The sequence below is a fragment of the Penicillium canescens genome (assembly GCF_028828765.1).
Source record: "Penicillium canescens strain IBT 15451 chromosome Unknown utg000004l_segment0_segment0, whole genome shotgun sequence".
NCBI lineage: Eukaryota > Fungi > Ascomycota > Eurotiomycetes > Eurotiales > Aspergillaceae > Penicillium > Penicillium canescens.
Window position 1 is genome coordinate 1803571 of NW_026703966.1, and position 14918 is coordinate 1818488.

Here is a 14918-nt window from a genome sequence, read left to right on the forward strand (position 1 = left end):
CTGTGAATGCATAGGGCCATCTGGGGTTTCCCCGGAGTTCCCCACAGACCCCGCAGTTTTCCCGAGTGGCACCAACTTCCCAAAACAACGTTGGAAGTTCCCAGGCAGGATATTGTAGCCACAGCTTATTATTCCTTGATGGTCTCATTCTATAGGATTTGATCAAATAAATACGTTGAGCTGCACCCAAAATCCTCACCCGAGAGCCTGTCATTATATTGTGGCATCTCTCTTTTCTATCGGGATAAATCCATTTTCGTGGTTTACACCTAGCATTTTGAGTGGTTTATTTCATCGGAAATTGTCAATATGGCGGAAATGGCCGATGAATCGAATAGGGACTCCCGCGCCAAGGCGGCAATGGAAAACCGCTGGACATCGTTACTGCACAACCCCAAACTAATAGTTATTGCTCTCTTCGCGTCGTAAGTGCCAGATACTTCTATATAACAAACTCTTTTTAACAGTTTATATAGGGTTGGCGGATTTGAGTATGGGTATCAGCAGGGAGTCCTGGGCCAGTCCCTTGTCATGACGCGCTTTACGGACAACTTCCCTTCGGTCGTTGCATCCTCTAGCGCGACTGGATGGCTCACTTCAATCTTGCAACTGGGTGGTATACTCGGCTCTCTATCTGCAGGAATTCTGGGCGAGATATTCTCTCGGAAGTATACGATGTTTTCGGCCTGTTGTTGGGTTGTCCTAGGGAGCTACCTTTATTGTGGAGCCACTTACCACAAGCCAGGCTTGCTGTATGCAGGGAGATTTTTCACCGGTCTTGGGGTTGGTACTTTCAGTGGTGTCGGGTGAGTTCAATCTTTACCCATGGTCTGGCTCATCAACTAATTGTCCGATGTGCAAGTCCCCTTTATAACGCCGAGCTATCAGCTCCAGAGCTTCGCGGGTTTCTGGTATCTTTTTACCAATTTGCTACTATTTTCGGAATTATGCTGTCTTTCTGGATAGGGTATGGAAGTAACAATATTGGCGGCATTGGAGAAACGCAATCGAACCTTGCATGGCAGCTCCCCTCTATCATCCAAGGCATTCCAGCTGTACTGCTTGCAGGAGGGATCTGGTGGCTTCCTTTTTCTCCGCGCTGGCTTGTCAAGAAGGGTAGAGTTCAGGAGGCGCTTACTACATTAGCTTACCTGCGCAATCTGCCCGAGGACCATGAGTTGATTCAGGCAGAACTCAAGGAGATCGAGGCAGAGTGTCTCTTCGAGAAGCGCTCCTTTGCCAAAACTTTCCCGAACCTGGCAGCCAAGGAGCAAGGAAGTATATTGGTTCGCGAGTTTGCCCAGTATTATCAAATCTTCCGAACATGGGACAATTTTAAGCGGGTCGCAATCGCATGGCTTATCATGTTCTTCCAGCAATGGAGTGGTATTGATGCGATCATTTACTATGCCAGCACTGTGTTCCAAAGTTTGGGTTTGACTGGGGGTACTCAGGCACTATTAGCCACGGGTGTCACTGGAGTAGTGTTCTTTGTATGCACTCTCCCAGCCATGCCTCTCATCGATAGAGTTGGTCGAAAGCCCATGCTTTATGCCGGCTCGGCCGTCATGTGGATTTCGATGGTGCTGGTTGGCATAATTGTCGCAAAGTTTGGAAATGACTTTGCTCACCATTCAGATGCTGGCTGGGCGGCAGTGGCTTTCATCTGGATCTATGTCGGCGCATTTGGTGCTACCTGGGGACCAGTATCATGGACACTTGTAGCAGAAATATTCCCCCTGTCTATTCGTTCAAAAGGCTCGTCTTTCGGTGCATCAAGCAATTGGGTGAGTGCACACGATGGAGTTTATAGCAGCACTAATAGGATTTTAGGTCAACAACTTCGCTGTTGCCTTCTTCGTTCCACCTATGTTTCAGACTTGGAAATGGGGCACATATATTTTCTTTGCAGTCTTTCTTGCGGCTAGCATTGTATGGATTTATTTCTTCCTCCCAGAGACCAAAGGCGCGACATTGGAAGAGATGGATCGTGTTTTCAAGAGTCGCTCGGGGGAGACGGACATGATTATGCTAGATGAGGCACGTCGGGACGTCGCGATATCCCACGATGCAGCTCTGGATGTGGAGAAAGAGATGGTAAGTCACGAGGAAGAGCGTGACTCGTTGAAACGGTAATCAGTGCTGCACTTTGTACTTTGGCATACTATCTGACCTTAGGTTGGTGGTTCTCTCTTTTCTAAGACGTTTGCGGAATCAAAATAGCTAGGTATGATTGCTCTTTGGGCTTAACATCAGAAGAGATGTCTTTAATCTTCCTAAAATATCACTGACGCCTCTTGGTGACTTTTTCTGTCAGCATAATAAGGTTAAGGTTGGTGGGCCGACCCGCAACCGCTCCACTGAGCCATTCAGAGCTGTGGTTGGGCGAAGACCTATTACAGTAGCTCCTGAGGACCACGAATGATAGGAAATATTTTCCATCAGACGTTAAGGTGTGGTTCAATGTGGCACAGCGTGCAGGTGGCGCGGGGTAACTTTGCGTCTGCACAGCAGTTGATCCTGTCAATAATGATTGGGAGGGTCAAATCTTGCTTACTGGACTCAAGAGAGTCTTGTATGTGACAGCAAGGCTTGTATTAGTTCCCCGGATTGCTTTGAGCTCCCTCTATATCTGCCTAATATTGGCCAGCACTAAGGATGCCAATGGCTGTAACATCTGCCAGTGCTTTCAAGATGGTCGAAGACCCTAAAATAGATGCTGTAGCTAGTTTGCTAATTAGGGTGCCTCTCAAATTGCTGAAATAGTTTTTGTCAGCTTATCTCCCATTAAGTTCAATTGACTGGATGTTCCATGATCATAACAGCCCGACTACCTATGTACCTACCTAGATAGTACTCTTGAACTTAATGAGCCAGTTAGTGTTACTTTCAAATAACGTGGGGCTCTTAGTGGTTCTTCCGTAAGATCAGACGGTGCTCTCGACACGTGGTGTGCTTCATTAGCTATCTAGTCTTCTTTCGTATTTTACACTAAGCTAGAAACGGATAAAAAGTTCCCCTGGGGGACATTTTAGGTGAGCGTGCATGCGGGAAACCGGAGGATAGATAGTGCTATTGCTCTATCGTTCTTGCCATTAAAAGTTCAACATGAAGAACTCGGATTTTGAGCACTGATCACAAGCTGTGGAACGCCTATGTTCCATCCCTTTTTTTTTTTTTTTTTTTTTTTTGTTTTCTATTATCTTACTCTTGCTTTCTTGATGCAAACTACAACGGTTATTCCCACACAAACGCAGCTCCTTCTCGACCAGGAACTCTCTAAGCTTTTGCTTTCGATATTTTTGAAAACTAAAATACGCTTTCTTGTTATGATACCCAAGCCTTTGCAGTAGCACATTTCTTGAGGCTTATGAATGCCCCCTCGCAAATGCGTCTCTATCAGACACCCCCTCTCCCCCCACGCCCTATTCTCCCACTCCCGGATAACCTGCCAGATACCGTGATGTGTAATAATCCGTCTTTCGCTTTTTACAGGGTCTAAACCGTTACTTCGGCGAAGCATTTATTCCTCGCAACGTTTTCGAGCGACCTCGGAGAGACGGCTTTAATAATCCATATCTATATTTTTTTAGCAAGCTTCCCATAATGGACCTTTCCATGAGATCCCTAAATATATCGACTGACATTTCCAGGGACTTCGCTCTCGGAGGCCGGAAGATAGGACCCTGTTCGGCTTTGGAAGAATAGGCGGCATGTCATGCTAATGGATTGGAAATGATATTAGCAGATATGTGTCACGAGTAGATATATAGACTCACCAGCCCGTTCTCTTCTCTACTTTCGGGCTCTTGGGGGCCCCAGATAATACTTGCCAGTCCAGTCATGACATCCGATATCTTGTGGCCAACGGTTCCGATAAAACGTGTCAGAGCATCGGCCATTGCTGGAGGGCTTTATTATATACCAAGTGGAAAAGTAAAAAGAGTGGAAAGTAAGAGAAAGCTCAGGGCGTGCTCTTCTAGATTCTAGCTCAGAGGAGCCCGATTTATATGAATTCCACGGTCAATGAGCTTCCTGTTTTGCGCGACCCGACAGTGTTTCAGCTGTCACTTTTGTCCTGTATGATTATCACCGTGCTTTCCACAGGTCTAAATTACCGGGGGTGTATTCCCGCGTGAATCTACGTGATTTCGCGTGATTCCGCGTGAATCGACTCCTTGAGTATTTATCGGATTCAACTGACCCAGGGTAAACTTGAAATCATGAACGCAGTTCCATCATATTAGTTAAATACTTTTACCTTAGACAAAAGTGATCGTATACCGGATACTCGTCGGCAACTAGCATGAGGTCTTTCAATACACAGTGATATTGGCGTCTAATCGGAGGCTCATGGAGGAGCAATCCGAATGGGGTAGCCCGCATTGTTGAGAGAGAGTCCTATTGTGACTAATCCCAATACAAGTCTTATCGATGTTTTTGGGATTATTAGGCGGGGCTTTACATGGATGCACAGGGGGGCGACGTGTCTCTAGGTAGGCAGGATAATTTCTTTTGACTTCTGCCCTGGATCCTCATCAGTGCGAAAATGTTAGATTGCCTGGTAGGCGAGTACCTAATACAAAACTTGAGTATATAAAACGCATAGAAATTAGCCCATGAATAGAGGGCAAAGTGAAACGATGTGAATCGAAGTGGATCGATGTGACTCGATGTGAACCAAACACAATAAGTGTCAATCATACAGGTGGGCCCTGTTCATAGGGAACGGACCCTCCCTCGCATAGCCAAGGTCTACTGTACGGGCAGATTGGATCCCTATGCGGGTTCCATTGCCGATGCCATTCGGAGAAAACGGGTCGGGTCTATTCCTTCGAAGCAACACTAAGGCAAGGATCTGAATTTGAAAGGAACATTAATTGATTGAATACCAAACTCCAATAATGCAATTATGCTGATAGCAGACACCAAACTCCAAGCGTGACCAAGTCCACTCCAGAGTACTCGGACAAAGGGCCAAAACTCCATGCACGCTACCAACAATGCTCGAAATCCAACGTTGCTCCCTCCGTGAACGAAATATCAACTTAGAACAATAACAAAGAATATAGCCTTAATTTTTAATCGCCTTTCTCTTAAGCACGCCAAGATGCTCCAGTCTATCCCATGCTTGGTTCATATCGGAGGCCTCATCGCCCAGCGATGGCCGGAGCTCCAAACCATCCAGGGTATGGAGAGAGCCGCTTGTGCCGGCGTAAAGGAGGAGTTCGAGAACTCTCCGACGGAGTCGTGTGGCTTGATCGAGATGGGTCAGATATTTCCCGTCGGCATGGGGGTCTGCGAGTGGAACTGTGAAGGGGTCGTTGATTTCGACGTCCGTATCAGGCTTTGCCCCGTCTCCCATTGTTGCCCGGTGCGATATCTGGTCATCGTTTCCGAGCTCTGCTAGAGCATCAGAAAGATCTCGGTGGTTATGTTGGTGCCGAACTATTGCATGTTCGTTGGACTTCAACTTCTTCCAATCCGCGGTCGTGCCGCTTCCGGTTACTGCTGGGGGGTAAAAGCCAACAGTTAATGGGTTCCCACGGATATCAAGCTTGCGCAAGGAGCACGTGGTTCCTTTCCCAGTTCTTCCTAGCCGACTGAGGATTTGAGAGACCCTCCTCATCCTTGATAGGCGATTGCCAACGATCATCAATCTGGCGAGACAGTTCATTCCCACCAGGGGTTCCACGTCATCGACAGAGTTGAAGTTCATATTGAGAACTTTCAGGTTGGGGAAGCTCAACGCAAAGTCACTTGGGATGCTCTTCAATGTACACGCAGCTAAGTCAAGAAGCTGGAGGCGTAGAAGTGGAGCAGATGGAGAAAGGGTTTTAGGTGAAAGTTTGTTGGACGACAAAAACACTTTGCGGATATCCTTGATAAGCCCCAGATCAAGGTCGAAGGTGAAACCGGGATCCTTTTCTCTGGGTGTCTGCTCCCGTAGAGACAGAACCTCGAGATTGTGGCAATTTTCCAGGCCGGTAACGGTGGAAAGATGGTTCTGATCGAGGTAAATAAGGCTCGCGGAAGGGAATGCTCGTACATCTAAAGACTCGAGACGGTTTCCCGACAGCTTAAGAGCACGCAAGCTGATTAGGGAAGCTGGTGATTCCAAACTACTGATTTGGTTGGCACTGAGATCAAGAGTGGCAAGTGACGGGAGCCAGTCAACATTGCGAACGGACGTTAAACAGTTGTGACTCAGGTCAAGATCCCGAAGGCGTGTGCTACATTCAATTAGTATCATGGTTTTCCGAGCCTTGAAGACGACTTACAGCTCAGAACCTTCGAAATCCACCACTGTCACAGAGTTGTTGCTCAGTTTCAAACTCAGCAAGCCGTTGAGGTCAAGAATGCCATCAATATTACGAATTTGGTTATCATTCGCCTTCAGCTCTCGGAGGTGGATCAAGCTCGAGAAGCCATCCAATGTCTCAATGTCGTTTCCTGAAACATCAAGGTATTGCAGATTGACCAAATGGCTCCAAGGGGTGAGATTGGACAGGCAGTTCCGTGGGATCTTGAGGGTTCGCAATGAGGACGGAATACCACTCAGTTGGCCAATGTCATTGTCGGAAACATCCAATTCCTCCAACCGTGGGCAGAATTCGTTGAGCTTGTGCAACGTAATCAACCCCTTCTGGCGCAGAACCAGGCGACGGACGTGCTCCCAGTAAGGCTCATATGGCTCGACGTCAGTGATATGCTTGATCAAATCTCCAGTTGCCAATGCAAACGTCCCGTGCACTTGGCGCAAGGAAGATGGATTTGTGCGTTGGGCCACATAGCTCATCTCAAGGTTTAGAGCTCGGTCCCCCTGGTTGACCGAAAAGTCTGCGAGAGGACTGAGGTGGAAGCTGTAACTTGTGTCGGGCCCAGTGCTCTGAATTGGCATCAAAGACTGCTCCGCATTGCGAGCCGGTGTTTCATTGACAGAAAGTGACTCGTTCCTGCGGACAAGGCTCTGGTCGTCGACGGTATCCTCGTTTCTCTCCTCGATTCTCGAAATGGGACGACGAATGAAAGGCTGTCCGGCAACGGAAGTTTGGCGTCCCGTTGGAGGGACGGAAGACCGGACCGAGCCAGTTTCATGATCGGGTTGAGCTGGCTCTTCGAGTGGAGGTATCCCCTGGTAGATGTGATCCTGAGAGGCTGGATTCCGCTCTGTGTCGTTGTTTCCTCGTTCGGAAGCGGCGTGTGCAGCAGCCGAGGATAGGTTGAGGGTGGCAACACGTGCTTGTTTTCCGTGAGATCGAGATATCTTTGAAGACACAGACTCCGGGCGCTGGCTCTCGGAACTCTCTTGTCCAGATTGGTTTTGTCCCTCAGTCTCGTCTGTTTCCCAAGATGTCGCTCTGGTGCCAGTGTTGGGAACACTGGACGTGAATCGAGTCAGTCTGGAGCGAATCGAGCTTCCGTTGAGAGAAGGACCGCCATCCCTCGTGTGCGGTCGAACATCAGTCTTCTGGGTAGACCTGCGTGCGGCCAGAGGACTGCGGGCGCTGGTTTCCTCTTGGCCACCGGTCGCGCTCTTTGCAGGAGAGCTGAGACCATGTACTCTCATCATCTCTTGTAGTTCATCTACACTCAAATCCGGAATATCTCTGAAAGGATCATCACCTTCCTCGGGTTCGGCAGCAGGAGGTTGAGGTTCTTCGACTTCATCCTTCACCCATTGATTCCTGCGACGGTCGTATTTGAAGCCGTTGACTTGATTCGGGATGAGGTGGGATACGAGATCAGAAGCCAGCATGCCCTTCACTTGGGAATTTTGTGAAGAGCCTGTTGGTACGGAGCTGACACTGAAGCCGGACATTTGGGTATTAATAGTCATCAAGTCCTGAGCAATGTTTTCCGCCGTGTCATCAGCCATGCCACTGGTTTTGCGCTTCCTTGGTCCTTGGATACGGATGTTCTGTGAGTTGGGAGAATCAAGGTCATTCCGACTTTCTGGTCGGCCTTGGAGGGACATTTCACCATCAAATTCCCTGTCATCTTGCTCCTGGTACTTTTTCAGGTGGCTCAAAATCAGTGGATTCAATTCCTTCGGCTCCCTGATTTTGCGAAGATCTGTTCCATCGCGGCTTGGCGGACGAGAGAATGCTTCGCGAGTGGATTCATCTTCGTAGCTCAGGTCAAGCTCGTCGCCTTCGCTTTCCACGTCGGACTCTTGGACGCTGGTCAGACCTGCCGCGCCTCGTCCTTTTGCTCTGATCAAGTCCATGATCTTAGTGGCTTCGTTTAGATAGTCTTGGGTGGTGATTGACCCCTTTCGTGAAGTATCACTGGTACCAGTAATCTTAACAAGTGGAACATCACCATCGAGTGAGAACGAGTCAGAATAGTCGGTGTTATCGAAATTTGACTCGGAGAACTTTCTATGCGCCATGACACTCGGTTCGCCAGCAGTTCGGATTTGGCTTGGGGTCGGTGTCCGCGGCCGCTGCATGGATTGGGAAAAGCCGGGTGGAGCAAGGTAGTCTCCATTTCCGAGCTGTACGCCTTGTTGCATGAGGCTTCTCTGCAAAAGTGACATGCTGTCGCCATACTTGGGGGATGAGTCCCCATTCTCGTGGTTGGGTTCGGCACTATTCTTCCGCATAATTGTTCGGCGCCGCTTAGGTGTTGGATCCATGCCTGGAGCTTTGGGCACTCGTTTGACATCAGGAGGCATGTTTTCCCTGTTCCCAGGCCGAGTTGCTGGCCGGATGTCATCAAAGAAATCTTGGCGAACCCAGGCAGACGGCTTTCGGGTGAATCCCGAGCTGACTGATCTGCTGTAATGTTTTAAACTATGATTTGCGGAGGGACCACGAAGATATTGTCGAGTTGATGATCGCTTGCGTGATGTAGGTCGGGATCCAAATCCTGCAGCCTCATCATAGACCAATTTGTGTTCGTAGGGGCTGGCATCTGAGAAATCGAACTTGTCCAACTCGCCACCCCCGAATTGACTTATTCGATGTCCATTATTCCGAGATCCGTGACGTTCATTACGTCTGGGAGAAATCTCGCCCAATGGTTCGTGCCTCGTAGTCAAAAAACTGCGGTTTTCGCCCTTCCTTCGTGCTTCCTCGGAGGGGGACGGAGGCTCTTCTCCTTCAGAGGTATCGCTGAAGCTTTCCTCAAATTGGCTCATGCGCCGAAGAAGCCTGTTGTTGGTGAATGTGTCATGGTTACCGAACAACTTCAACGGGCTTCCTGAAGATGGCATCTTGTCCTCTCTGGCTTCCGTGTCCCCAGCTGTGGATGGTCGAACGTGAGATGAAGAAGGACGTGGTAGAGCGGGAGAACCAGTCCTGTGAGAAGGATTGAAAAGAGGAGAACTGCGGATTTTGGAGTTGGCGAGTGTTGCGGGGGAGAGGCGATGTGAAGGGAACGGCGATGGAGAGAATCGGCGAGGGAAAGAGCGGTTTCCACGACGGTTGAAGTCGACTGTTCCCATCGACAGATCCTGAGGAAGAGAGTGGCTTGTCACGTCCAGCAAACTATCATCGTGGGATGACGCGTCAGGACGAGGTTCACTGTGGTTGTAGAAGAGGAAGCTATCGCTTGCTGGGGAGTCTGGGCGGCTGTCGTTCTCGATAGACAGGCTCTCCAACTTGTTGGTGACTTGCTTGAGCGCAGATTTGATGACTTCAGACGTCTTAGTGCCGTCGACAGTATTGTTTCGAGTGAACGTAATGGGTGTTATGCCTTCGTTACGAAGGTCCTCCAGCCCACTTGCTGTCCGTAATTGTGTATTCCCTTGTGAGAACCCTTCTGGGTCCTGAGTCGCGTCCTGTGTCGCATCCCTTCCCCAAGGCGCGCGGTTTACTGTCCCTGACGCCGTGTCATTGTCATTGTGCCCCTCATCCTCGCTATCGACGCGCTCTGCTTCGGGCTCAGACTCTTGGTCGCGGTTATCATCATCGTCCCTGCCTTGTCGCGAAGTGTTGTCGGTGAAATCCCACAATTGGTCGTCGTGCCTCGAAAAAGGGATAGAGTCTTGCTGCGTCAATGAACTCTGTGGCGGCGGCTTGAAAACACTTTCGAGTCCCATCGGCGCGAACAAATCTCGTTGTTCGCCCGCCTCAATTTCCCCCCGCAGTAAGCGCCTGCGCCATTCCGGTGTGCCCTCTTGCATGTTTTTCCCTTTCTTCGTTTTTATCTGGACGGTGCTGTTGCTCTGGACTTCCGACGATTTCGAGGCGTTCGAGACATTCGAGACCGATCGTAGCGGGGATCGATGGTCCATCGCAGACGATTTGCGTACCGCACCGGAGGCGCGCTTAGGGCTTTCCTTCGTCCTGGGCGTGTTGGGCTTGGATTTGTCTGGGGCAGGCGATCGCGGTTTCGGTGTTTTGGGGGTTCGGGGAGTCTTCGGGGTCGGAGGCTCTTTCCTATGAAAATGACAGGGCCGGGTAACCTTTTTCTTCCCGTCCGCCGGTGATTGTTGTTCGGAACGCCGCGCAGGCACTGGAATGCGACTTGGTGTGACCTGCAAACTGGCCCTTGGTGACGAGGGCAGAGGCTGAGCTGGTGCAGGACTTGTCGGCGAGTCAGGCATCGACGGCCAGTCGTCGGACAGACTGTCGAGCCATGGTTGGCTCATTTTGCTTTGTTATGATACGCGTCTTCCAAAGGTTCGCGCCTCTGAACAAAACATACCTAGTTAGTACATTGAGACAATCGGAGCTAAAAAAGAATGGAGTTGCAAAAGAGAACGGTGCGGAGATGTGGTCCGCGCAGTTCATCCCCACTCAAGCTCCTTGTTTGTTGTCGTGTTTACCTGGGTTACCGACTCCGCCCGCTTTGCAATCTATACAACTTTTCAGATCAATCTTGTATTTTCGACCCTACAGTAGTTTCCACTCATCTTTAGGCATTTTTAAACATTCTTAAGGCTCAGATTGCCCGGCACTATTGAGTCATTTCGAAGCCTAATGTTGTGGTCCCACTTAGTCTCGATAATAACCCAATAATCTCTTGACCGATTTTTCTGCAAGGGCACAATTCAATTGGATTTGATATAATTGAGCCGATCAAAGTGGTACTTTCCAATAAGAGTGACATCTGATCCTGTGTTTTCGTTTTTAATCTGGGTTCAAGTGTATACAGCGTCAACAGCGCAAGATATATATTCTGCTAACAGTCGGAAAGACAGAGAACCAAAAGATAATTTTGGAGAAGCTTCCAATATCTCCAAGTTACACGATGAGCAGTTATCCAAATGTGTTACCTTCTTTGCGCAAGGGCGATTCAATGCCAAATAGTGCGGCTATTGGGGCGCACTCAAGGGTCGAGGCTATTGCAGATAGAATATGGCCCCTCGTCTCTTTTAGCGGTTTGCTGGGCATCCTTTTGACGTCATTTCAGATCTGCCTGATTAACCTTTCATTTTGTAATTGAACATGTCCACGGGTATAACATGTATGCACGATAGTCGCACGAATCCTCCCATAGCCATCTATCTAGAGATATAGACAGATAAGCCGACAGTGCCCTGGATACTTACAGCTGCCCAATGCGTGACAGAACATGATAAGACGCGGAGCAACGAGCGGTGAGACCAATCTACTAGTCTAGTACGATATATACTTTGTTAGTGCCACCACGGCGACATAACATTGCGGTGTATGGATTGGAGGCGGGATAGACTTTTGGAAGTAATCCAAAGTATGTATTGATCATGTCTAACTCCAGGATATGTTGTCTCAATAATGAATGTTACAGTATAAAACATGAAATGAAAGTCTTAGATAATGAGTCGCTCGAAAGAGTACTTGCCGACCGCCTTGCGACGCAAGTATCCAATCTCACGGCTGGTTCGGCTCTTGATCTCTCCCGTAGACTTCTTCATCTTAGTGCGGGAGACATCACCGGAAGTAGCCTTGAGCGACAGGGGCAGCATCTTGCCACCGGCATCACCATCGAATCCATCCTCACCTTCACCGGGACGAGTGAAGATCATCAGGTCGGCACCATTGAGCTTCTCGTAGCGGACAAGGTGAGAAGGACCAGCGGCCTCGGCCTCCATCTTGGCTAAGGCATCCTCTGAGGTAGCGGCTGGGGTAACAACCTGGTCTGCGAACCGGAGGTATTCGCACATGATTCCCTTGAGATAGGTAGCTTCCTCTACTCCTGCAAGGGCAGCGGAGACCTCAGACTTCATATCCGCAATCAGTTCCATCTCACGGCTGGCAGCCGCTGTGACAGAGTCTGATTCCGCGAACTCGCCAGCTGCCGGGACAGCGGAGATCCAACCGGATGGACCAACGGCGTCCACGGAAGCAGTGAGAAGGTCGACGATGACATTGAGGGAAAGAGCGGGCGTAATCTGGTGAGGCGTAATGGGGGTGGGGGGTTTTCGGTGAAGCGAGAGGTGTAGCCTCCGGTAGCGAGAGAAAGACGGAGATGGTGGACCATAGAGAAGAGCTCTGTCCGCGAGAGGTTGGAGCGAAGGGAAGTCACAACAACCGGAAGAGGTTGAGCATGGATCTTCTGGAGGGAGGTGTTCAGACCAGTGAAAATGTCCTTCAGGTTTGCCGTTTCGGACCCGAGATGTTTTGTGAGCTCCTGAGTAGGAGTAGCGACATCGCCGTTGGAAATTGCACGAGCCGTCTCCTCAAGAGCCCCAGAGTGCGAACGTGCCTGGTTCAAGAAGACTTTGAGTGCATACGCCAATTCGTCTGAGGAGATCAGAATGGGACCCTCCAGAACTTGGTTGACCTGCTTCAGGGATGGATCGGAATCAAGCAGAGCCTGAATGAAAGAACCAGTGGGGAACTTCTGCAGCACTTGCGGCTTGCAGGCCCGACGCAGTGCAATCTCAACGTTATCGAATGACAAGTGACCCAACTGAATGAGCCACTCGCAAGTAGTGGGGGGCCACATGGCAACCCGGAGTTGGGATGACGAAGACGCTGACACGGCATCTTTTGAGGTAGACTCTTCCACAGCGAAAATCTTGGACAGCAAGAAAAGAGTTGCTTCTGGGTTGACATACTGTCCGCGAACAGGGAGCTTTGTTGAGGCATCAGAAGTGCTGAAATACGTCAAAACAGCGTTATCGAACAGGTCGATGTTCTTCGTCTTAGCCGCCTTCTCGAGAGTCTGTGTAAGTCTCGTCCATTTCTCAACTTGCTCAGGGGATGTGAGCCGAAGGGAGGCCATGTTGTCAGACCGGTGTTTCTTAGAGACCACATCCCACTGGGCAGCAGATGAACCAATGCCTTTGCCAATGGCATCAATGAGGAGGCTGTCTCTTGTTCGCTTCAGGGAAGAGCTGGGCGCACTAGGGAGCGAGCTCAGGTCAAAAGCAATGAGGGTGTTGCCCTTGGTCGCCACTGCAATTCCAAGCTTGGCGAAGTAGCTGATGAAGTTTGTAGGGGCCTCTCCAGTTGATCCGGTGCTCGAGGAAATATCATCGGCGGGAATACTGCGCTGAACAGAGTTGTACTGGGTGTCATAGACTGCCACCAGAGACTTACTCGCACCAATCACAAACTGGGGCGAAATGCGCATCACCGAGGAGAAGTGCTCATCAAGCACGAATTGTGAAGTCACGGAAGGCGAATACTGGGAGAGATCGACGTTGATGAAACCCTTCTCAAAAGAAAGGTTCAAGCCCGCTGAGCCAGAGTGGAAGCTCCATTGCATCGCACTGCAGTTGGCAGTTTCCAAGCCGCTCAAATCCGGGATGTGGAAAGTTTGAAGGTGTCTCAACCGTTGACTCTCATGCGACTGTGACTTTGAATCGGCGGGAACAGAGAACATCTGCACAATGATATCCTTCAAGGAAACCCTGTCGGTGTTTTTTGGCTGCGATACCACCAGCAAGATGGATGGCTCATTGACACCAGAGGCTGTCAAATCACCCAATGCCATCGAAGCGAGGTCCTGCCGTCTCTTGAACAAAGCCTTCTTTGCATCTTCAAACTCTACCAAAAAACTGGATTGGACATTGTGAGTAGAGCAGACCTTGGCAATCTCGCTGTGCTGAATGCTCCATCGTTGGGTCTTCAAATCAGAAGACAGTCTACGCACACGACCATCTTGGTGAACAGCCAAAATGTCAAAGGGATCCGTCTCTGTTTCATCGTTGGCGCTGGACGGAACAATGCCGACGAAGGTGGTGGGGCTGGTCGAATCAGTCACAGTGGTAGTCGAGGAAGATATGACCGGGGCACTTGAGCCACTGCTGCCGATCTCCTCCACGAAACACTTAATCTGGTGCTCGGGCTTAGTAACGGCAGTATAGGTTTGTCTCCGAACTGCCGACTTTTTGGACAGCTTGCGACGAACGGAGCATGGGCGACAAGAAAATGTAGATTGCGGCGGGACGGCGTAGGAAGTTACGAGCTTTGGCGTTTGAACCTGATAAGTTTGAGTCAGTTTGCATTTGAAAGACTGAGCTTTGGGAAACCGTACATTGTAGATGTTCACAGCCTCACCATCCACCGCAACTGCGACTTCGTAGCGCTTGCGCTTTTTCGCATCGGCGAGACTGAAGACATCGCTAATACGTGTTTTGCCGGTGGAGGCGTGAAGGGGCCGAGGCAATTGCGCCAGAACAGAGGGAGATTGCAGGTCCATGACTGAATCTCGAAAACCAAGCGATTTTCTGTCCCTTCAAAGCGTGTGACCTTTTGCACGCAGAGGCGTCCAAACGGGAAATCTGAAAAATTTTCGGGTTTACGTCGGGCCGGCAAATCCACTTCTAGGCTATATCGGGTTAGCGTGGATCCGTCAAGTAATCAGCATGACATAAGCTATTAACGCGCCTTTCGCGTCGGGACGTGTCTGAAGCTATAGAGGAGCAAGTGAGGTTGGTCTCTACTCGAAATTGTCTCATCGCTGACTACTGTCTGTCCCTTCAATGCTGATCCCGGGATACTCCTCATTGCTCGACTTCTCCCTCATGATCGCCT

General features: G+C 49.8%; 3 protein-coding genes across 3 annotated transcripts; 1 reads left to right on the forward strand and 2 right to left on the reverse strand.

Annotated features, from left to right (window-relative positions):
- Positions 1–309: 309 nt before the first annotated feature.
- Positions 310–2136, forward strand: N7446_006036 (sugar porter family MFS transporter; the record flags this gene model as incomplete). Its single annotated transcript, XM_058514784.1, has 4 exons — positions 310–425; positions 477–806; positions 863–1787; positions 1834–2136. 4 exons carry the CDS (start codon positions 310–312, stop codon positions 2134–2136), a joined length of 1674 nt encoding a protein of 557 aa, XP_058371962.1.
- A 2938-nt stretch (positions 2137–5074) lies between these two features.
- N7446_006037 (uncharacterized protein) lies at positions 5075–10600 on the reverse strand (the record flags this gene model as incomplete). Its single annotated transcript, XM_058514785.1, has 2 exons — positions 5075–6233; positions 6282–10600. The coding sequence occupies 2 exons, from the start codon at positions 10598–10600 to the stop codon at positions 5075–5077; spliced, it is 5478 nt and encodes a 1825-aa protein (XP_058371963.1).
- Positions 10601–11743: 1143 nt separating this feature from the next.
- N7446_006038 (uncharacterized protein) lies at positions 11744–14646 on the reverse strand (the record flags this gene model as incomplete). Its single annotated transcript, XM_058514786.1, has 3 exons — positions 14419–14646; positions 12510–14364; positions 11744–12489 (listed from the first exon to the last, which is right to left on the reverse strand). The coding sequence occupies exons 1-3, from the start codon at positions 14581–14583 to the stop codon at positions 11744–11746; spliced, it is 2766 nt and encodes a 921-aa protein (XP_058371964.1). The 5' UTR covers positions 14584–14646.
- Positions 14647–14918: the final 272 nt, after the last annotated feature.